The 22,719-nt window shown below is 55.1% G+C and overlaps 1 protein-coding gene across 1 annotated transcript in view; it reads left to right on the top strand.

Moving 5' to 3' along the window:
• The first annotated feature begins 2,843 nt into the window (after positions 1–2,843).
• The window catches only part of LOC110481137 (chromodomain-helicase-DNA-binding protein 8), a 57,330-nt gene continuing 37,454 nt past the window's right edge, over positions 2,844–22,719 (top strand). Inside the window, exons 1-13 of the mRNA XM_077789911.1 lie at positions 2,844–3,149; positions 5,192–5,542; positions 6,542–6,921; positions 8,100–8,214; positions 9,386–9,571; positions 11,734–11,802; positions 11,895–11,950; positions 13,397–13,514; positions 15,154–15,237; positions 16,595–16,732; positions 17,817–17,938; positions 20,490–20,733; positions 22,016–22,192. Of these exons, the coding sequence (XP_077646037.1) occupies positions 3,078–3,149; positions 5,192–5,542; positions 6,542–6,921; positions 8,100–8,214; positions 9,386–9,571; positions 11,734–11,802; positions 11,895–11,950; positions 13,397–13,514; positions 15,154–15,237; positions 16,595–16,732; positions 17,817–17,938; positions 20,490–20,733; positions 22,016–22,192 (2,112 nt within the window). The 5' untranslated portion in view covers positions 2,844–3,077. The remainder of the gene's footprint in view (positions 3,150–5,191; positions 5,543–6,541; positions 6,922–8,099; positions 8,215–9,385; positions 9,572–11,733; positions 11,803–11,894; positions 11,951–13,396; positions 13,515–15,153; positions 15,238–16,594; positions 16,733–17,816; positions 17,939–20,489; positions 20,734–22,015; positions 22,193–22,719) is intronic.

The raw sequence follows: 22,719 nt of genomic DNA, 5'->3' as shown, positions 1-22,719 counted from the left end.
CGCCCCAGCGGCGGAGGTCGCTGCCCTTCCCCCCCGCTCCGCTCCCTCAGGTAAGGCGGGGAATGGGGGGGGGGGGGGGGCGGCAATTGGGGTCCCGTTTGACCCGAATTGGGGTCCCAGTAAACCGAATGGGGTCCCACTTAACGAAATTGGGGTCCCAGTTTGGGGTTCCAATTCCCTAAAATTGGGGTCCCAGTTTGGGGTTCCAGTTCCCTAAAATTGGGGTCCCAGTTGAGCCAGTTGCGGTCCCAGTTTGGGGTTCCAATTCCTAAAATTGGGGTCCCAGTTTGGGCTCCCAGTTCCCCAAAATTGGGGTCCCAGTAACCCAAAATTGGGGTCCCAGTAAAACGAAATTGGGGTCCCAGTTTGGGGTTCCAATTCCCTAAAATTGGGGTCCCAGTTTGGGGTCCCAGTTCCCAAAATTGGGGTCCCAGTTTGGGGTTCCAATTCCCTAAAATTGGGGTCCCAGTAAACCGAAATTGGGGTCCCAGTTTGGAGTCCCAGTTCTCCAAAATTGGGCTCCCAGTAACCAAAATTGGGGTCCCAGTTCCCCAAATTTGGGGTCCCAGTTTGGGGTCCCAGTAAACCGAAATTGGGGTCCAGTTTGGAGTCCCAGTTCCCCCAAAATTGGGGTCCCAGTAAACCGAAATTGGGGTCCCAGTTTGGGTTCCCATTTCCAAAATTGGGGTCCCAGTTTGGGGTCCTATTAACGAAAATTGGGGTCCCAGTTTGGGCCAATTTGGGGTCCCAGTTTGGGGTCCCATTTAATTAAATTGGGCTCCCATTTAACCAAAATTGGGGTCCCAGTTTGGGCCCCCAGTTCCCAAAATTGGGCTCCCAGTTATCCAAAATTTGGGTCCCAGTTTGGGCCAATTTGGGGTCCCAGTTCCCCAAAATTGGGGTCCCAGTTACACAAATTTGGGGTCCCAGTTTGGGTCCCATTAACCAAAATTGGGGTCCCAGTTTGGGCTCCCAGTTCCCCAAATTGGGGTCCCAGTTTGGGCTCCCAGTTCCCCCAGTTTGGGCTCCCCCTGACCCCCCTTTTCTCTCCCCTCAGCCTGGAGCTCCGGAGCCCCCCAGCCTGAGAAGAGCCCCCCAAAACCCCCCAAAAATCCAAAACCCCCCCAAAAACCCCCAAAAAATATCTAAAAACCCTAAAATCCCAAAACTCCCCCAAAAATCCCCAAACCCCCCAAAATCCCCAAAATCTCCCCAAACCCCCCAAAACCCCCCAAAAATCCCCTCGAATTCCCCCAAAATCCCCCAAACCCCCCAAAAATCACCCAAACCCCAAAAATCCCCAAAACTCCCCAAAAATCCCCCAAAACCCCCAAAACTCCCCAAAAATCACCCAAACCCCCCCACCAGGATCCCCAAAATTTCCTTTTTTGGGGTCTGGACACCTAAACCCCCCAAATTTTGGATTTTTGGGGTCAGGATCCCAAATCTCCCCAAATTTTGGATTTTTGGCTTCAGGACCTCCCAAATTTCCCCAAATTTTGGAATTTTGGCTTCAGGATCCCCAAATCTCCCAAATTTGGAATTTTGGGTTCAGGATCCCCAAATCTCCCAAATTTGGATTTTGGATTCAGGATCCCCCAAATCTCCATCAAAACCCCCAAATTCCAGATTTTTGGAGTCAGGACCTCCCAAATCTCCCAAAATTCTGATTTTTGGGCTCAGAACCTCCTAAATTTTGGATTTTCAGGCTCAAGACTCCAAATTCTACATTTTTGACCCCAGAATCCCCCAAATTCCAGATTTTTGGGGTCGAGACCCCCAAATTCAGATTTTCTGGGTCAAGACCCCCTGAATTTCAGATTTTTGGTGTCAGAACCCCCTAAATTTTGGATTTTCAGGCTCGAGACTCCCAAATTTCAGATTTCTGACCCCAGACCCCCCAAATTTCAGCTTTTCGGCTCCCAAACCCCCAAATTTCAACTTTTTTGACCCAAGCCCCCCAAATTTCAGGTTTTTTGACCCCAAGACCCCCCAAATTTCATCTTTTCTGGGTCAAGACCCCCCAAATTTCAGATTTTTTGACCCGAGGACCCCCTGAATTCCAGATTTTTTGTGTTCAGACCCCCCAAATTTTCAGCTTTTTTGACCCAAACCCCCAAATTTCATCTTTTTTGACCGAACCCCCCAAATTTCATCTTTTTGTGTCGACCCCCAAATTTCAGCTTTTTTGACCCAAACCCCCAAATTTCAGCTTTTTTGACCCCAAGCACCCCCAAATTTCATCTTTTTGGGGTAGACCCCCCCAAATTTCAACTTTTTCGACCCAAGCCCCCCAAATTTCAGCTTTTTTGACCCAAGACCCCCCCAAATTTCATCTTTTTTGACCCGAGACCCCCCAAATTTCAGCTTTTTGACCCCAGACCCCCTGAATTCCAGATTTTTGTGTTCAGACCCCCCAAATTTCAGCTTCTTTGACCCGAACCCCCAAATTTCATCTTTTTGGGGTCGACCCCCCCAAATTTCAGCTTTTTTGACCCCAAGACCCCCCAAATTTCATCTTTTCTGGGTCAAGATCTCCCAAATTTCAGATTTCTGACCCCAGAACTCCCCAAATTTCATCTTTTTTGACCTGAACCCCCAAATTTCATCTTTTTGGGGGTCGACCCCCCCAAATTTCATCTTTTTTGACCCAAACCCCCCCAAATTTCATCTTTTTTGACCCAGACCCCCAAATTTCAGATTTTTTGACCCCAAGACGCCCCAAATTTCATCTTTTCTGGGTCAAGATCTCCCAAATTTCAGATTTCTGACCCCAGAACTCCCCAAATTTCATCTTTTTTGACCTGAAACCCCCAAATTTCATCTTTTTGGGGGTCGACCCCCCAAATTTCATCTTTTTTGACCCGAACCCCCCAAATTTCATCTTTTTTGACCCAGACCCCCCAAATTTCATCTTTTCTGGGTCAAGATCTCCCAAATTTCAGATTTCTGACCCCAGAACTCCCCAAATTTCCTCTTTTTTGACCCGAACCCCCCAACTTTCATCTCTTTGGGGGTCCACCCCCAAATTCCCTCTCCGTGACCGCCCAGCCCGGGGGTCGCGCCCCCCGCCCGCCATGGCCGACCCCATCATGGACCTCTTCGACGACCCCAACCTCTTCGGCCTCGACCCCCTCCCCGAGGACCTGGTGACCCCCGCGGCCGCCCCTCCCCCGGCGACCCCCTGGCCCGAAGCCTTGGGCCTCTCGGGGGCGCTGCACCCCTCCCCCCGCCCCTCCCCCGCCCCCCGCCCCGCCGCCCCTCCCCCGCCCGCGCCGCCCCTCCCCCAGCCCGACCCGGAAGTGCTGAGTCAGGGAAACCCTTCATGGGGGTCTCCGCCCCTCCCCCGCCCCCCGCCAGCCCCTCCCCCACCCCCAAAATCCTCATCCTCAAAGCCCCGCCCCCGGCCCCGCCCCGCCCAACGGCGGCAAGATCTCATTGGCCAAGGTGCTGGGGGCGGGGCCGGGGGCGTGGCCTCGGCGGCGGGGGGCGTGGCCTCGGCCGGGGGCGGGGCCAAGGGGGGCGTGGCCGCGGCCCGGCAGGTGAAGCAGCTGCTGCTGCAGCCCCTGAAGGCCGGGCCGGGCGGCCCCGCGGCGGCGGCGGCGCACCTGAAACCCGGGCTGGGCCTGGGCCCGCCCAGGTGAGCGGGGCGGGGGTTGGGGGGGTTTGGGGGGGATTTGGGGGGGTTTGGGGGGGGACAGGTGAGGTTTGGGGGGGTTTGGGGGGGGACAGGTGAGGTTTGGGGGGGGACAGGTGAGGTTTGGGTGGGTTGGGGTGGGGGGGGTTTGGGGGGGACAGGTGAGGTTTGGGGGGGGTTTGGGTGGGGTTTGGGGGGGTTTGGGGGGGACAGGTGGGGTTTGGGTGGGGACAGGTGGGGTTTGGGTGGGATTTGGGGGGGTTGGGGGGGGTTTGGGGGGGGGGACAGGTGAGGTTTGGGGGGGACAGGTGAGGTTTGGGGGGGGGTTTGGGGGGTGGGGGGGGACGGGCGGGGTTTGGGGGGGACAGGTGAGGTTTGGGGGGGTTTGGGTGTGGCCAGGTGAGGTTTGGGTGGGTTTGGGGGGGGACAGGTGGGGTTTGGGGGGGACAGGTGACGTTTGGGGGGGACGGGCGGGGTTGGGGGGGGGTTTGGGGGGGACAGGTGGGGTTTGGGGGGGTCAGGTGAGGTTTGGGGGCGTTTGGGGGGGACAGGTGAGGTTTGGGGGGGGACAGGTGAGGTTTGGGTGTGGCCAGGTGAGTGGGCCGGGGTTTGGGGGGGGGTTGGGGGGACAGGTGAGGTTTGGGGGGGGACAGGTGGGGTTGGGTGTGGCCAGGTGGGGTTTGGGGGGGGTTTGGGGAGGATTTGGGCGGACAGGTGAGGTTTGGGTGTGGCCAGGTGAGTGGGCCGGGGTTTGGGGAGGATTTGGGGCGGACAGGTGAGGTTTGGGTGTGGCCAGGTGAGTGGGCCGGGGTTTGGGGAGGATTTGGGGCGGACAGGTGAGGTTTGGGTGTGGCCAGGTGGGGTTTGGGGTGGGTTTGGGTGTGGCCAGGTGAGGTTTCGGGGGGGTTGGGGGGGACAGGTGAGGTTTGGGATTGATTTGGGGGGATTTGGGGGGGTTTGGGTGTGGTCGGGGGGGTTTGGGTGTGGCCAGGTGAGGTTTGAGGGGGATTTGGGGGGTTTGGGTGGTCCAGTTGACTTTCGGGTGGTTCAGTTGACTTTTGGCTGGTCCAGTTGACTTTTGGCTGGTCAGTTGACTCTTGGCTGTGTCCAGTTGACGTTTGGGTGCTCCAGTTGACTTTTGGCTGGCCCAGTTGACTTTTGGGTGCTCCAGTTGACTTTTGGGTGCTCCAGTTCAATTTGGCTGTGTCCAGTTGATTTTTGGGTGGTCCAGTTGACTTTTGGGTGCTCCAGTTGACTTTTGGGTGCTCCAGTTCAATTTTGTCTGGGTCCAGTTGACTTTTGGGTGCTCCAGTTGACTTTTGGGTGCTCCAGTTCAATTTTGTCTGGGTCCAGTTGATTTTTGGGTGGCCCAGTTGACTTTTGGGTGCTCCAGTTGACTTTTGGGTGCTCCAGTTGACTTTCGGGTGGCCCAGTTCAATTTTGGCTGTGTCCAGGTCACCTTTGGGGTTGTGACCCCCTTGCCCTTTACCGTCCCACCCTGACCCCTGACCCCTGACCCCTGACCCTTCCCCCCGACCCCTTCCCGCCCCGCAGGCCGACTCCAAGCGCATCACCCTGGTCCTGCAGCAGCCGCCGGCGCCGGGCGCGGCGCCGGGCCAGCGCCACGTGGTGCTGGGCACCCTGCCCGGCAAACTCCTCCTGCAGGGCGCCGCCGCCGCGCCCGGCGCTCCGGCCAAGGCGGCGCCCGGCGCTCCGGCCAAGGTGGTGACCATCCAGCTGCAGGTGCAGCCGCCCGGCCAGCCCGGCCAGCCCGGCGCGCCGCAGAAGATCCAGCTGGTGCAGGCGGCGGGCGCGGCGCCGCTGGGCGTGGCGCCGGTGCCGCCGGCGTTGGGCGGCGCCGGGCAGCGCCTGACCGTGCCGCTCAAGGTGGTGCTGCAGCCCCAGGTGAGGTTTGGGGTGGTCGGTTTGGGTTTGGGGTGGTCAGTTTTGGGGTGGTCAGGTGGGTTTGGGGTGGTCAGGTGGGTTTGGGGTGGTCAGTTGGGTTTGGGGTGGTCAGTTGGGTTTGGGTGGTCAGTTTTGGGGTGGTCGGGTTTGGGGTGGTCAGTTGGGTTTGGGGTGGTCAGTTGGGTTTGGGGTGGTCAGTTTTGGGGTGGTCAGTTGGGTTTGGGAGGGTTTGGAGTGGTCGGTTGGGTTTGGGGTGGTCAGTTGGGTTTGGGTTGGTCAGTTGGTTTGAGTGGTCAGTTGGGTTTGGGAGGGTTGGGAGTGGTCAGTTGGTTTGGAGTGGTCAGTTTTGGGTTGGTCAGTTGGGTTGGGAGTGGTCAGTTGGGTTTGGAGTGGTCAGTTTTGGGGTGGTCAGTTGGGTTTGGGGTGGTCAGTTGTCCTTGTGGGTGCTCCCTCACCGTTTTGACCTCACTGACCACCCCTTGATGACCACCCCTCACTGACCACCACCCCTTGATGACCACCACCCCTCACTGACCATCCCTCACTGACCACCACCCTTCACTGACCACCCCTGAATGACCACCACCCCTCACTGACCATCCCTCACTGACCACCACCCTTCACTGACCACCCCTGGATGACCACCACCCCTCACTGACCACCCCTCACTGACTACCCCTTGATGACCACTCATTGATGACCATCCCTCACTGACCACCCCTTGATGACCACCCCCAGATGACCACCACCCTTCACTGACCACCCCTTGATGACCACCCTTTGATGACCACCCCTCACTGACCACCCCTTGATGACCACCACCCCTCACTGACCACCCCTTGATGACCACCCCCGGATGACCACCCCTTGATGACCACCCCTTGATGACCACCCCCGGATGACCACCACCCCTGGATGACCACCACCCCTCACTGACCACCCCTTGATGACCACCCCTGGATGACCACCACCCCTGACTGACCCCCCGTCCCTCCCCAGGCCTCCTCCTCCACCGGCGCCTCCACCGCCGGCCTCTCGGTGGTCAAAGTCCTGAGCGGCGCCGAGGCGGCCGGAGCGGCCGGAGCGGCCGGAGCGGCGCGCGGCGCCGCCGACGAGAGCCGGCGCCTGGAGCACCAGAAGAAGCAGGAGAAGGCCAACCGCATCGTGGCCGAGGCCATCGCCCGGGCGCGCGCCCGCGGCGAGCAGAACATCCCGCGCGTCCTCAACGAGGACGAGCTGCCCAGCGTCCGGCCCGAGGACGAGGGCGACCGCAAGCGGCGCCGCAGAGCCGGCGAGCGCGGCGCCGGCCGGGACGAGCGGCCGCGGCGCGGCAAGGGCGGCCAGGCCGGCGGCAAGAGCAAGGCCAGGGGCAAGGCCAGGTGAGCGCGGCGCGGTGGTGGTGGTGGTGGTGGTCAGCGTGGTCTTGGTGGTCAGCGAGGGTTGGGTTTCGTTGTGGTCTTGGTGGTCAGCGTGGTCTTGGTGGTCATCAAGGGTTGATGGTCATTGTGGTCTTGGTGGTCAGCAAGGGTTGATGGTCAGCATGGTCTTGGTGGTCATCCAAGGTTGGGTTTCATTGTGGTCTTGGTGGTCAGTGTGGTCTTGGTGGTCATCAGGGGTTGGGTTTCATTGTGGTCTTGGTGGTCAGCAAGGGTTGATGGTCATTGTGGTCTTGGTGGTCAGTGTGGTCTTGGTGGTCATCAGGGGTTGGTGGTCAGCACGGTCTTGGTGGTCATCAAAGGTTGATGGGCATCAAGGCTTGGTGGTGATCAATGGTTGGGTTTCATTGTGGTCTTGGTGGTCATCAAGGGTTGATGGTCAGCGTGGTCTTGGTGGTCATCCAAGGTTGGGTTTCATTGTGGTCTTGGTGGTCAGCGTGGTCTTGGTGATCATCAAGGGTTGATGGGCATCAAGGGTTGGTGGTCGACCATCAAGGGTTGGGTTTTGTTGTGGTTTTGGTGGTCAGCGTGGTCTTTGTGGTCATCAGGGGTTGGTGGTCATCGTGGTCTTGGTGGTCATCAAGGGTTGGTGGTCATTGTGGTCTTGGTGGTCATCGGTGTTGGTGGGCATCGTGGTCTTGGTGGTCATTGTGGTCTTGGTGGTCAGCGAGGGTTGATGGTCATCGTGGTCTTGGTGGTCATCTTGGTCTTGGTGGTCAGCGAGGGTTGGGTTTCGTTGTGGTCTTGGTGGTCATCTCGGTCTTGGTGGTCATCAAGGGTTGATGGTCATCGTGGTCTTGGTGGTCAGTGACGGGTGGTGGTCATCGTGGTCTTGGTGGTCAGCAAGGGGTGGTGGTCATCCAAGTTTGGGTTTCGTTGTGATCTTGATGGTCATCAAGAGTTGGTGGTCATCTTGGTCTTGGTGGTCATCAAGGAGTGGTGGTCATCGAAGTCACTTGGTCAGTTGGTCAGTGAGTCGCTCTGGTCAGTTGGTGAGTTGGTCACTCAGTGGTCAGTTGGTCACTCAGTGGTCACTCGGTGGTCACTCTGTGGTCAGTGGTCACTCAGTGGTCACTCAGTGGTCAGTTGGTCAGTTGGTCAGTTGGTCACTCTGTCCGCAGCACCATCACGCCGGTGGTGGGGAAGAAGCGCAAGCGCAACGTCTCCTCGGACAATTCCGACTCGGAGGCGCTCCCGGCCCCGTCCCCGCGCCGCGACGACGACGCCACCGTGCAGGTGACCTCGGGGGCGTGGCCAGAGGGGCGTGGTCACCTGGTGTGGTCACCTGGGCTTGGTCACCTGGAATTGGTCATCTGGGGGTGTGGTCAGCTGGGTGTGGTCATCTGGAATTGGTCATCTGGGGGTGTGGTCAGCGGGGCGTGGTCATCTGGTGTGGTCACCTGGTTGTGGTCACCTGGTGTGGTCACCTGGGTGTGGTCACCTGGTGTGGTCACCTGGGGGTGTGGTCAGCTGGGTGTGGTCACCTGGAATTGGTCATCTGGGGGTGTGGTCAGTGGGGCGTGGTCATCTGGTGTGGTCACCTGGTGTGGTCACCTGGAATTGGTCATCTGGGGGTGTGGTCAGCTGGGTGTGGTCAGATGGGTGTGGTCATCTGGTGTGGTCACCTGGGTGTGGTCAATTGGGTGTGGTCACCTGGGTGTGGTCACCTGGGGGTGTGGTCACCTGGGATTGGTCACCTGGGATTGGTCACCTGGGCTTGGTCACCTGGGGGTGTGGTCAGATGGGGGCGTGGTCATCTGGGGGCATGGTCACCTGGGTGTGGTCACCTGGTGGGTGTGGTCATCTGGGATTGGTCACCTTGGTAGGTGTGGTTACCTGGTGGGTGTGGTCACCTGGGATTGGTCACCTGGGATTGGTCATCTGGGGTTGGTCACCTGGGATTGGTCACCTGGTGGGTGTGGTCATCAGGGGGGTGTGGTCACCTGGGGGCATGGTCATCTGGGTGGGATTGGTCACCTGGGATTGGTCACCTGGGCTTGGTCACCTGGGGGTGTGGTCAGATGGGGGCGTGGTCATCTGGGGGCATGGTCACCTGGGTGTGGTCACCTGGTGGGTGTGGTCATCTGGGATTGGTCACCTTGGTAGGTGTGGTTACCTGGTGGGTGTGGTCACCTGGGATTGGTCACCTGGGATTGGTCATCTGGGGTTGGTCACCTGGGATTGGTCACCTGGGTGTGGTCAGCTGGGATTGGTCATCAGGGTGGGCGTGGTCACCTGGGTGGGTGTGGTCACCTGGGTGGGCGTGGTCACCCGGATGGGCATGGTCCACCAGGTGGTCACCTGGGGTGGCTGGAGTCCCCAGGGCAGGTGGGGCTACCTGGGTGGGCGTGGTCACCCGGGATTGGTCACCCGGGCGGGCGTGGTCTGAGGGCCCCGCCCCCCGCAGAAGCGGCGCTCGAACCGCCAGGTGAAGCGCAAGAAGTACACGGAGGACCTGGACATCAAGATCACGGACGACGAGGAGGACGAGGAGCTCGACGTCACCGGGCCGGCGCGGCCCGAGCAGCCGCCAGCGCCGCCGCCGCCCGAGCCCGACGGCGCCGAGGCGCTGCCCTCCATGCAGTTCTTCGTGGTGGGTGCCCATCCTCATCTTCATCTTCATCTTCGTGTTCTTCTTGGTGGTCTTCATCTCCATCATCTTCATGTTCTTGGTGGTCTTCATCATCTTCATGTTCTTCATGGTCTTCATGGTCTTTGTGTTCCCGAGGCGCTGCCCTCCATGCAGTTCTTCGTGGTGGGTGCCCATCCTCATCTTCATCTTCATCTTCATCTTCATGTTCTTCTTGGTGGTCTTCATCTCCATCATCTTCATGGTGTTCTTTGTGTTCTTCATCTTCATGGTTTTCATGTTCCCGAGGCGCTGCCCTCCATGCAGTTCTTCGTGGTGGGTGCCCATCCTCATCTTCCTCATCTTCATCTTCATCTTCATCTTCATCTTCATCTTCATGTTCTTCTTGGTGGTCTTCATCTCCATCATCTTCATGTTCTTTGTGTTCTTCACCTTCATGGTCTTTGTGTTCCCGAGGCGCTGCCCTCCATGCAGTTCTTCGTGGTGGGTGCCCATCCTCATCTTCATCTTCATCTTCATCTTCATCTTCATCTTCATCTTCATCTTCATCTTCATCTTCATCTTCATGTTCTTCTTGGTGGTCTTCATCTCCATCATCTTCATGTTCTTCATCTTCTTCATGGTCTTTGTGTTCCTGAGGCGCTGCCCTCCATGCAGTTCTTTGTGGTGGGTGCCCATCCTCATCTTCATCTTCATCTTCATCCTGTTCTTCATGTTCTTCTTGGTGGTCTTCATCTCCATCATCTTCATGTTCTTGGTGGTCTTCATCATCTTCATGTTCTTCCTGGTCTTCATGGTTTTCATGTTCCCAAGGTGCTGCCCTCCATGCAGTTCTTCGTGGTGGGTGCCCATCCTCATCTTCATCTTCATCTTCATCCTGTTCTTCATGTTCTTCTTGGTGGTCTTCATCTTCATCATCTTCCTCATCTTCTCCACCACTTTCATCATCTTCTCCACCTTCGTCCTCCTCATTTCCACCACCTTCACCTTCATCTTCTCCACCTTCATCTTCCTCCTCATCTCCACCACTTTCACCTTCATCTTCTCCACCTTCATCTTCTCCACCTTCATCCTCCTCCTCATCTCCACCACCTTCACCTTCATCATCTTCTGCACCTGCATCTTCTCCACCTTCATCCTCCTCATCTCCACCACCTTCATCTTCATCTTCTCCACCTTCATCTTCACCTTCATCATCTCCACCACCTTCACCTTCATCTTCTCCACCTTCATCTTCATCCTCCTCATCTCCACCACCTTCACCTTCATCATCGTCTCCACCTTCACCTTCCTCATCTCCACCACCTTCACCTTCATCATCTCCACCACCTTCACCTTCATCTTCTCCACCTTCATCTTCCTCCTCCACCACCTTCACCTTCATCTTCTCCACCTTCATCTTCATCCTCCTCATCTCCACCATCTTCACCTTCATCATCTTCTCCACCTTCATCTTCCTCCTCCTCATCTCCACCACCTTCACCTTCATCATCTTCTCCACCTTCATCTTCATCCTCCTCATCTCCACCACCTTCACCTTCATCATCTTCTCCACCTTCATCTTCTCCACCTTCATCTTCCTCCTCCTCATCTCCACCACCTTCACCTTCATCATCGTCTCCACCTTCACCTTCCTCATCTCCACCACCTTCACCTTCATCATCGTCTCCACCTTCACCTTCCTCATCTCCACCACCTTCACCTTCATCATCGTCTCCACCTTCACCTTCCTCATCTCCACCACCTTCACCTTCATCATCTTCTCCACCTTCATCTTCTCCACCTTCACCTTCATCATTTCCACCACCTTCACCTTCATCATCTTTTCCATCTTCATCTTCCTCCTCCTCATCTCCACCAGCTTCACCTTCATCTTCTCCACCTTCATCTTCATCCTCCTCATCTCCACCACCTTCACCTTCATCTTCTCCACCTTCATCTTCCTCCTCCTCATCTCCACCACCTTCACCTTCATCATCTTCTCCACCTTCATCTTCTCCACCTTCATCTTCTCCACCTTCATCTTCATCCTCCTCATCTCCACCACCTTCACCTTCATCATCTTCTGCACCTTCATCTTCTCCACCTTCCTCCTCCTCATCTCCACCACCTTCACCTTCATCTTCATCATCTTCTCCACCTTCCTCCTCCTCCTCCTCCTGCAGGAGAACCCCAGCGAGGAGGACGCGGCCATCGTGGACAAGGTGCTGTCCATGCGCGTGGTCAAGAAGGAGGTGAGCGGCCGGGGCGGGGTGGCCGGAGCGGCCGGAGCGGCCGGACGTCCGGCCGGCCTTCCTCACCTCCTCCTCCTCCTGGTGGTCCTCAGCTGCCCTCGGGTCAGGTGGTGGAGTCCGAGGAGTTCTTCGTCAAGTACAAGAACTAGTGAGTGTCCGAGCGCTCGTGGGCGGTCACTGGTGGTCACTCGGGGTCACTGGTGGTCACTCGGGGTCGGTGGTGGTCACTTGGGGTCATTCGTGGTCACTCGGGGTCAGTGGTGGTCACTGGTGGTCACTTGGGGTCAGTGGTGGTCACTTGGGGTCACTGGTGGTCACTGGTGGTCACTCGGGGTTGGTGGTGGTCACTTGGGGTCATTTATGGTCAGTTATGGTCAGTTGTGGTCAGTTGTGGTCACTGGTGGTCACTCGGGGTCGGTGGTGGTCACTCAAGGCCATTTATGGTCAGTTGTGGTCATTTATGGTCAGTTATGGTCACTGGTGGTCACTGGTGGTCACCTGGGGTCATTTATGGTCATTTATGGTCAGTTGTGGTCATTTATGGTCACTCGGGGTCAGTGGTGGTCACTCGGGGTCATTCGTGGTCACTCGGGGTTGGTGGTGGTCACTCAAGGTCATTTATGGTCAGTTGTGGTCATTTATGGTCACTCGGGGTCAGTGGTGGTCACTCAGGGTCACTGGTGGTCACTCGGGGTCGGTGGTGGTCACTCAAGGTCATTTATGGTCAGTTATGGTCAGTTATGGTCAGTTATGGTCAGTTATGGTCACTCAATGGTCACTCATGGTCACTCAATGGTCATTTGGGGTCACTCGTGGTCACTCGTGGTCACTCGGGGTCAGTTTGGGTCATTTTTGGATATTTTGGGGTGATTTTTGCCCAATTTTTGGGTATTTTGGGTGGTTTTTTCTCGTTTTTGGGTATTTTTGGGTGGTTTTTGCTCATTTTTGGGTGGTTTTTTCCCGTTTTTGGGTATTTCGGGCTGGATTTTCTCATTTTTGCACATTTTGGGGTGAATTTTGTCCATTTTGGGTTTTTCCTGCTCCCACCTCGTTCATGCCCTGCTCCTTCTGGGCTCATTTTTAGGTTCATTTTTGGGCGGTTTTTGCTCATTTTAGGGTGGTTTTTGCTCATTTTTGGGTGTTTTTTTCTCATTTTTTCATATTTCGGGCTGGATTTTTCTGAATTTTGGATATTTTGGGGTGAATTTTGGCCGTTTTGGGTTTTTCCTGCCCCCAGCTTGTACCTGCCCTGCTCCTTTTGTCTCATTTTTGGGTTCATTTTTGGGTGGTTTTTGCTCATTTTTGGGCGTTTTTTTCTCATTTTTTCATATTTCGGGCTGGATTTTTCTCATTTTTGTACATTTTGGGGTGAATTTTGTCCATTTTGGGTTTTTCCTGCTCCCAGCTCGTACCTGCCCTGCTCCTTTTGTCTCATTTTTAGGTTCATTTTTGGGTGGTTTCTGCTCATTTTTGGGTGGTTTTTGCTCATTTTTGGGCGTTTTTTTCCCGTTTTTTCATATTTCGGGCTGGATTTTTCTGAATTTTGTACATTTTGGGGTGAATTTTGCCCTTTTTGGGTTTTTCCTGCCCCCAGCTCGTACCTGCACTGCGAGTGGGCGACGATCGCGCAGCTGGAGAAGGACAAGAGGATCCACCAGAAGCTGAAACGCTTCAAGACCAAAATGAACCAAATGCGGCATTTCTTCCACGAGGTGCGCGACCTTTTGGGGCAAAATCCGGCGGTTTTGGGAAAATCGGGGAAAAATGGCGTTTTTTGGGGGAAAAAATGAGGATTTTTAAAGGGAAAATAGGGGGTTTTATAAGGAAAAATGTGGTTTTTTTGTAGAAAATTGTGGGGTTTTTTTGGAGAAAAATGGTGATTTTTTGGGGGAAAATCCAGGGTTTTTGGGGAAAATTGGGGATTTGGGGAAAAAATCTGGTGTTTTGGGGGAAAATACAGGGGTTTTGGGAAAATCTGGGTTTTTCGGGGGAAAATGGCTTTTTTGGGGGAAAAATCGATTTTTTAGGGAAAAATAAGGGATTTTTTTTAGGAAAAGTGTTTTTTTTTTTCCTAGAAAACTCTGATTTTTTTGGGGAAAAATTGTGATTTTTTGGGGGGTTTTTGGGGGAAAATGCAGGTTTTTTTGGGGAAAATTGGGGATTTGGGGAAAAAATCTGGGGTTTTGGGGGAAAATACAGGGGTTGTGGGAAAATCTGGGGTTTTTGGGGAAAAATGGGTTTTTTGGGGGGAAAAATCGAGGATTTTTTTAGGAAAAATGTTTTTTTTTTTTCCCTAGAAAATTGCGATTTTTTGGGAAAAAATTGTGATTTTTTGGGGGGGAAATATGGGGATTTTTGGGGAAAAATCCAGGGTTTTTGGGGAAAATTGGGGATTTGGGGAAAAAATTTGGGGTTTTGGGGGGAAATCTGGCGGTGTTGGGAAAATCTGGGTTTTTTGGGGAAAATATGGGGGTTTGGGGTGAAAAATTGTGGATTTTTGGAGGAAATTTGGGGTTTTGGGGGGGAAATTGTGTATTTTGGGGGAAAATCCAGGGGTTTGGGGAAAATTTGCGATTTTTGGGGAAAATGGGGATTTTTAGGGGGAAAAATGGGGTTTTTTTGGAGAAAATTACGAATTTTGGGAGAAAAATTGGTGATGTTTGGGGGAAATTGTTTTTTTTGGGGGAAAATGGGGATTTTTTGGGAAAAATCGGGGTTTTTTGGGGAATTACAATTATTGGGGGCGAATGGGGATTTTTTTGGAAAAATTGGGGATTTGTTGGAAAAAATCCGGAGTTTTGGGGAGAAAACAGGAATTTTTGGGGAGAAAATGGGGAATTTTGGGGGAGAAAATGGGGAATTTTGGGGGAGAAAATGGGGAATTTTGGGGAGAAAATGGGGAATTTTGGGGGAGAAAATGGGGAATTTTGGGGGAGAAAATGGGGAATTTTGGGGAGAAAATGGGGAATTTTGGGGGAAATTGGGGCATTTTGGGGAGAAAATGGGGAATTTTGGGGGAGAAAATGGGGAATTTTGGGGGAGAAAATTGGGATTTTTGGGGAGAAATTGGGGAATTTTGGGGAGAAAATGGGGAATTTTGGGGGAGAAAATTGGGAATTTTGGGGGAGAAAATTGGGATTTTTGGGAGAAAATTGGGATTTTTGGGAGAAAATGGGGAATTTTGGGGGAAATTGGGGCATTTTGGGGAGAAAATGGGGAATTTTGGGGGAAATTGGGGAATTTTGGGGGAAATTGGGGCATTTTGGGGGCGAATCCGGGGCAGTGGGGGCGGAAGGAGGATTTGGGGTGGAAGAGGAGGATTTTGGGGTGAAAAAGGAGGATTTTGGGCAGGATGAGGAGCCCTTCAACCCCGACTACGTGGAGGTGGATCGGATCCTGGACGAGTCGCACAGCGTGGACAAGGACAACGGCGAGGTCGGGAAATGGGGGAAAAAACCCAAAATCGGCGATTTTTAGAGTGGGTTTGGGGGGAGAAATGTGAAATTGGGGGTTTTTGTAATGGGGTTTGGGGTGAAAAACCCAAAATCGGGGATTTTTAGAGTGGGGTTTGTGGTTAAAAATGTGAAATTGGGGATTTTTATAATGGGTTTTGGAGTTAAAAATGTGAAATTGGGGATTTTTGGGGAGAAAAACCCAAAATTGGGGATTTTTATAATGGGTTTGGGGGTTAAAAATATGAAATGAGGGATTTTCGGGGAGAAAAACCCAAAATTGGGGATTTTTATAATGGGTTTGGGGTGAAAAATGTGAAATTGGGGGTTTTTATAATGGGGTTTGGGGTGAAAAATGTGGAATTGGGGATTTTCGGGGAGAAAAACCCAAAATTGGGGATTTTTATAATGGGTTTTGAGTGGTAGAAACCCAAAATTGGGGGTTTTTGGGGAGAAAAGCCCCAAATTGGGGTTTTTTGGGGAGAAAAGCCCAAAATTGGGAATTTTTAGTGGTTTTTGAGTGGTAGAACCCAAAAATCGGGGATTTTTTAATGGGTTTTGGGGAAAAAAAATCTAAAATTGGGGATTTTCAGGGAGAAAAGTCCAGAATTGGGTTTTTTCGGGTGTTTTTGGGTGGTAGAAACCCAAAATTGGGGATTTTGGGGGAGAAAAGCCCAAAATTGGGGATTTCTGGGGAGAAAAGCCCAAAATTGGGGATTTTGGGGAGAAAAGTCCAAAATTGGGGATTTCTGGGGAGAAAAGCCCAAAATTGGGGATTTTGGGGAGAAAAGTCCAAAATTGGGGATTTCTGGGGAGAAAAGTCCAAAATTTGGGGATTTTTGGGGAGAAAAGTCCAAAATTGGGGATTTTTGGGGAGAAAAGTTCAAAATTGGGAATTTTTGGGGAGAAAAGCCCAAAATTGGGGATTTTTGGGGAGAAAAGTCCAAAATTGGGGATTTTTGGGGAGAAAAGTCCAAAATTTGGGATTTTAGGGGAGAAAAGTCCAAAATTGGGGATTTTTGGGGAGAAAAGTCCAAAATTTGGGGATTTTTGGGGAGAAAAGTCCAAAATTGGGGATTTTGGGGGAGTAAAGCCCAAAATTGGGGATCTTAGGGGATTTTGGGGTCAGTTACCTGCCCAGGTGAGGTCAGACGGGTGCCCAGGTGTGATGGGTGCCCAGGTGAGGTCAGACGGGTGCCCAGGTGGGTCCCTCACCTGCCCAGGTGGGTCCCTCACCTGCCCAGGTGGGGTGTGATGGGTGCCCAGGTAAGGTCAGACGGGTGCCCAGGTGGGTCCCTCACCTGGCCAGGTGAGTCCCTCACCTGGGCAGGTGTGCGCAGCCCGTGGTGTATTACCTGGTCAAGTGGTGCTCGCTGCCCTACGAGGACAGCACCTGGGAGCTGCAGGAGGACGTGGACGAGGCCAAGATCGCCGAGTTCAAACGCATCCAGGCCCGGCACCCCGAGCTCAAGAGACAGGTGAGCTCACCTGGCCAGGTGAGAAATACAGGTGAGGCACGTCCGTACAGGTGAGGCACGTCCATACAGGTGAAATACAGGTGAAATACAGGTGAAATACAGGGGAGAGACACGCCCATACAGGTGAATGTGTCACACCTGGACAGGTGAGCTCACCTGGCCAGGTGAGAAATACAGGTGAGGCACGTCCATACAGGTGAGGCACGTCCATACAGGTGAGACACGCCCGTACAGGTGGGAAATACAGGTGAAATACAGGTGAAATACACGCCCATACAGGTGAATGTGGCACACCTGGACAGGTGAGCTCACCTGGGTGGGTGAGGCACACCTGGGCAGGTGAGGCACGCCCGTACAGGTGGGAAATACAGGTGAAATACAGGTGAAATACATGCCCATACAGGTGAATGTGGCACACCTGGACAGGTGAGCTCACCTGGGTGGGTGAGGCACGCCCATACAGGTGAATGTGGCACCTGTCTCACCTGTGTCTCACCTGTAATTCTCACCTGTAATTCACCTCACCTGTCTCACCTGTATCTCACCTGTCTTACCTGTAACTCACCTGTGTCTCACCTGTAATTCACCTGTAATTCTCACCTGTAATTCACCTTACCTGTCCCACCTGTATCTCACCTGTATCTCACCTGTCTTACCTGTAACTCACCTGTGTCTCACCTGTATCTCATTAACCTCACCTGTATCTCATTAACCTCACCTGTATCTCATTAACCTCACCTGTATCTCACCTGTAATTCACCTGTATTAGACCTGTCTCTCATTAACCTCACCTGTATCTCACCTGTATCTCATTAATCTCATCTGCACTTTCTTAATCTCACCTGAAACCTCGTTAAGCTCACCTGAGCCTGGCTAAGCTCACCTGAGCCTGGCTGAGCTCACCTGAGCCTGGCTGAGCTCACCTGAGCCTGGCTGAGCTCACCTGAGCCTGGCTAAGCTCACCTGAGCCTCGTTAAGCTCACCTGAGCCTCTCTAAGCTCACCTGAGCCTCGTTAAGCTCACCTGAGCCTCTCTAAGCTCACCTGAGCCTCGTTAAGCTCACCTGAGCCCCTCACCTGCGCAGCCCCGCCCCCAGGCCAGCACCTGGCAGAAGCTGGAGGCGTCGCGGGAGTACAAGAACCACAACCGGCTGCGGGAGTACCAGCTGGAAGGGGTTAACTGGCTGCTCTTCAACTGGTACAACAGGTGAGCACACCTGGCACAGGTGAGCACACCTGGGATACCAAAAAACACCTGGGGAATGGGGAAAACCAGCTGGGAATGGGAAAAAACACCTGGGACAGGTGAGCACACCTGTGGGGCTGGAAGGGGTTAACTGGCTGCTCTTCAACTGGTACAACAGGTGAGAACACCTGGCACAGGTGAGCACACCTGGGCAGCCAAAAAACACCTGGGGAATGGGGAAAAACAGCTGGAGAATGGGAAAAACACCTGGGACAGGTGAGCACACCTGTGGGGCTGGAAGGGGTTAACTGGCTGCTCTTCAACTGGTACAACAGGTGAGCACACCTGGGCACAGGTGAGCACACCTGGGGAAAGGGAAAAACACCTGGGGAATGGGGAAAAACAGCTGGAGAATGGGAAAAAACACCTGGCACAGGTGAGCACACCTGTGGGGCTGGAAGGGGTTAACTGGCTGCTCTTCAACTGGTACAACAGGTGAGCACACCTGGCACAGGTGAGCACACCTGGGGAATGGGAAAAACAGCTGGAGAATGGGGAAAAACAGCTGGGAAAGGGAAAAACACCTGGGACAGGTGAGCACACCTGGGGAATGGGAAAAAACACCTGGGACAGGTGAGCAAACCTGGGGAATGGGAAAAAACAGCTGGGAAATGGGAAAAACACCTGGGACAGGTGAGCACACCTGGGCGGGAGTACCAGCTGGAAGGGGTTAACTGGCTGCTCTTCAACTGGTACAACAGGTGAGCACACCTGGCACAGGTGAGCACACCTGGGATACCAAAAAACACCGGGAGAATGGGGAAAAACAGCTGGAGAATGGGAAAAAACACCTGGGACAGGTGAGCACACCTGTGGGGCTGGAAGGGGTTAACTGGCTGCTCTTCAACTGGTACAACAGGTGAGCACACCTGGGCACAGGTGAGCACACCTGGCACAGGTGAGCACACCTGGGGAATGGGGAAAAACAGCTGGAGAATGGGAAAAACACCTGGGACAGGTGAGCACACCTGGGGAAAGGGAAATGGGAAGTCTCAGGTGCACCTCACCTGTCCCAGGTGGTCATTAGCTGTCTCAGGTGTGCATTAATTATCTCAGGTGTACCTCACCTGTCCCAGGTGTATCTCAGGTGTATGTTACCTGTCCCAGGTGTGTCTCAGGTGTATCCCAGCTGCCCCTCACCTGTCCCAGGTGCCCATTATCTATCCCAGGTGTTCCTCACCTGTCCCAGGTGTATCTAGGTGCCCCTCACCTGTCCCAGGTATCCCTCACCTGTCCCAGGTGAATCCCAGGTGTGTCCCAGGTGCCCTCAACCTGTCCCAGGTGCCCTCACCTGTCCCAGGTGTATCTCGGGTGTATGTTACCTGTCCCAGGTGTGTCTCAGGTGTATCCCAGCTGCCCCTCACCTGCCCCCACCTGTCCCACGTGCCCTCACCTGCCCCAGGTGTACCCCAGGTCCCCTCACCTGCCCCAGGTGCCCCCCAGGTGCCGTCACCTGTCCCAGGTGCCCTCACCTGTCCCAGGTGCCCTCACCTGTCCCAGCTGTATCCCAGGTGCCCATTACCTGTCCCAGGTGCCCCCCAGGTCCCCTCACCTGTCCCAGGTGTGTCCCAGCTGCCCCTCACCTGTCCCAGGTGTATCCCAGGTGCCCATTATCTATCCCAGGTGTCCCTCACCTGTCCCAGGTGTATCCCAGGTGCCCATTATCTATCCCAGGTGTCCCTCACCTGTCCCAGGTGCCCCCCAGGTGCCCCTCACCTGTCCCAGCTGTCCTCACCTGTCCCAGGTGCCCTCACCTGTCCCAGGTGTATCCCAGGTGCCCATTACCTATCCCAGGTGTCCCTCACCTGTCCCAGGTGTATCCTAGGTGTATCCCAGGTGCCCTCACCTGCCCCAGGTGCGCTCACCTGTCCCAGGTGCCCCCCAGGTCCCCCCACCTGCCCCAGGTGTGCCCCAGGTGCCCTCACCTGCCCCAGGTGTGTCCCAAATGGCCATTACCTATCCCAGGTGTCCCCCACCTGTCCCAGCTGCCCTCACCTGTCCCAGGTGTATTCCAGGTGCCCATTACCCATCCCAGGTGCCCCCCAGGTGCGCCCACCTGCCCCAGTTGCCCCTCACCTGTCCCAGGTGTATCCCAGGTCCCCCCACCTGCCCCAGGTGTGCCCCAGGTGCGCTCACCTGTCCCAGGTGTGTCCCAAATGGCCATTACCTATCCCAGGTGTCCCCCACCTGCCCCAGTTGCCCCTCACCTGTCCCAGGTGTATCCCAAGCCCCCCCACCTGCCCCAGGTGTGTCCCAGGTGCCCCTCACCTGTCCCAGGTGTATCCGAAATGCCCATTACCTGTCCCAAGCCCCCCCACCTGCCCCAGGTGCCCCCCAGGTCCCCCCACCTGCCCCAGGTGTGCCCCAGGTGCGCTCACCTGCCCCAGGTGTATCCCAAATGCCCATTACCTATCCCAGGTGCCCCTCACCTGTCCCAGCTGCCCTCACCTGCCCCAGGTGTGCCCCAGGTGCGCTCACCTGTCCGTCTGAGCGGCGTCTCGCTGTCGCGCAGGCAGAACTGCATCCTGGCCGACGAGATGGGGCTGGGCAAGACGATCCAGTCGATCGCCTTCCTGCAGGAGGTGCACGGCGCAGGTGTGCGCGGGCCTTACCTGGTGATCGCGCCGCTCTCCACCATCGCCAACTGGGAGCGCGAGTTCGGCGCCTGGACGCACCTGAACACCATCGTGTACCACGGCAGCCTGGCCAGCCGGCAGATGATCCAGCAGTACGAGATGTACTGCAAGGACGGCAAGGTGAGCGCACCTGGGCACACCTGTGTGCCGTAACACACCTGTATTGTGTGTATAACACACCTGTATGGGGATACTGATACACCTGTATGGGGGCACTGACACACCTGAGCAGCCTGGCCAGCCGGCAGGTGATCCAGCAGTACGAGATGTACTGCAAGGACGGCAAGGTGAGCGCACCTGGGCACACCTGTGTGCTGTAACACACCTGTATGGGGTCTGTGATACACCTGTATTGTGTGTATGGCACACCTGTATGGGGGCACTGACACACCTGAGCAGCCTGGCCAGCCGGCAGATGATCCAGCAGTACGAGATGTACTGCAAGGACGGCAAGGTGAGCGCACCTGGGCACACCTGTGTGCCGTAACACACCTGTATTGTACATATGATACACCTGTATGGGGTTATTGACACACCTGTGCACACCTGTATGGGTCAGTGACACACCTGTGCACATTATAATGTATCACAACAGCCTGACAGGTGACCCAGCATTACAAAAAGGATCCTGAGGACGCCCAGGTATGCTCACCTGCCTCACCTGTCCCACCTGTGCGCGCCTGTATGGGGTCAGTGACACACCTGTAACACACCTGTATGGACTGTAATGTATCAGAACAGCCCGGCAGGTGACCCAGCATTACAAAAGGCATTCTGAGGACGCCCAGCTGCGCTCCCCTGTCTCACCTGTCTCACCTGTATGGGCTCAGTGACACACCTGTGCACATTCTAATGTATCAGAACAGCCCGGCAGGTGACCCACCATTACAAAAAGGATTCTGAGGACGCCCAGGTGCGCTCACCTGCCTCACCTGTCCCACCTGTCTCACCAGTAACACACCTGTATGGGCTCAATGACACACCTGCACATGTTTTAATGTATCAGAACAGCCCAGCAGGTGACCCAGCATTACAAAAAGGATCCTGAGGACGCCCAGGTGAGCTCACCTGCCTCACCAGTCTCACCTGTAGCACACCTGTATGGGCTCAGTGACACACCTGCACACACCTGTATGGGGTCAGTGACTCACCTGTACACACCTGCACACACCTGTATGGGGTCAGTGACTCACCTGTACACACCTGTACACACCTGTATGGGCTCAGTGACACACCTGCACACACCTGTATGGGGTCAGTGACTCACCTGTACACACCTGTGCACACCTGTATTCCCATTTTAATGCACCATAGCAGCCTGGCAGGTGACCCAGCATTACAAAAGGCATTCTGAGGACGCCCAGGTGCGCTCCCCTGCCTCACCTGTCCCACCTGTGCGCAGGGCCGGCTGATCCCGGGCGCGTACAAGTTCGACGCGCTGATCACGACGTTCGAGATGATCCTGAGCGAGTGCCCGGAGCTGCGCGAGGTGCCGTGGCGCTGCGCCGTCATCGACGAGGCGCACCGCCTCAAGAACCGCCACTGCAAGCTGCTCGACAGCCTCAAGCACATGGAGCTGGTGAGCGGCACCTGGGCACACCTGGGCACACCTGGGTAACACAGGAACACCGTACCTGGGGGTTTATGGGGGGTTTGGGACCGGGCACCGCCTCAAGAACCGCCACTGCAAGCTGCTCGACAGCCTCAAGCACATGGAGCTGGTGAGGGGCACCTGGGCACACCTGGGCACTCACCTGGGCACACCTGGGTAACACAGGAACACACCTGGGTACTGTACCTGGGGGGTTTGGGGTCGGGCACCGCCTCAAGAACCGCCACTGCAAGCTGCTCGACAGCCTCAAGCACATGGAGCTGGTGAGGGGCACACCTGGGCACACCTGGGCACACCTGGGCACTCACCTGAGGGGGTTACACACACACCTGGGTACCGTACCTGGGGGTTTATGGGGGGTTTGGGGTCGGGCACCGCCTCAAGAACCGCCACTGCAAGCTGCTCGACAGCCTCAAGCACATGGAGCTGGTGAGCGACACCTGGGCACACCTGGGCACTCACCTGAGGGGGTTACAGACACACCTGAGGGGGTT

The sequence above is a fragment of the Lonchura striata genome, chromosome 39, assembly GCF_046129695.1.
Source record: "Lonchura striata isolate bLonStr1 chromosome 39, bLonStr1.mat, whole genome shotgun sequence".
Lineage (NCBI taxonomy): Eukaryota > Metazoa > Chordata > Aves > Passeriformes > Estrildidae > Lonchura > Lonchura striata.
The sequence above is the reverse complement of the archived record's forward strand: the minus strand, read 5'-3'. Positions and strand labels throughout refer to the sequence as shown.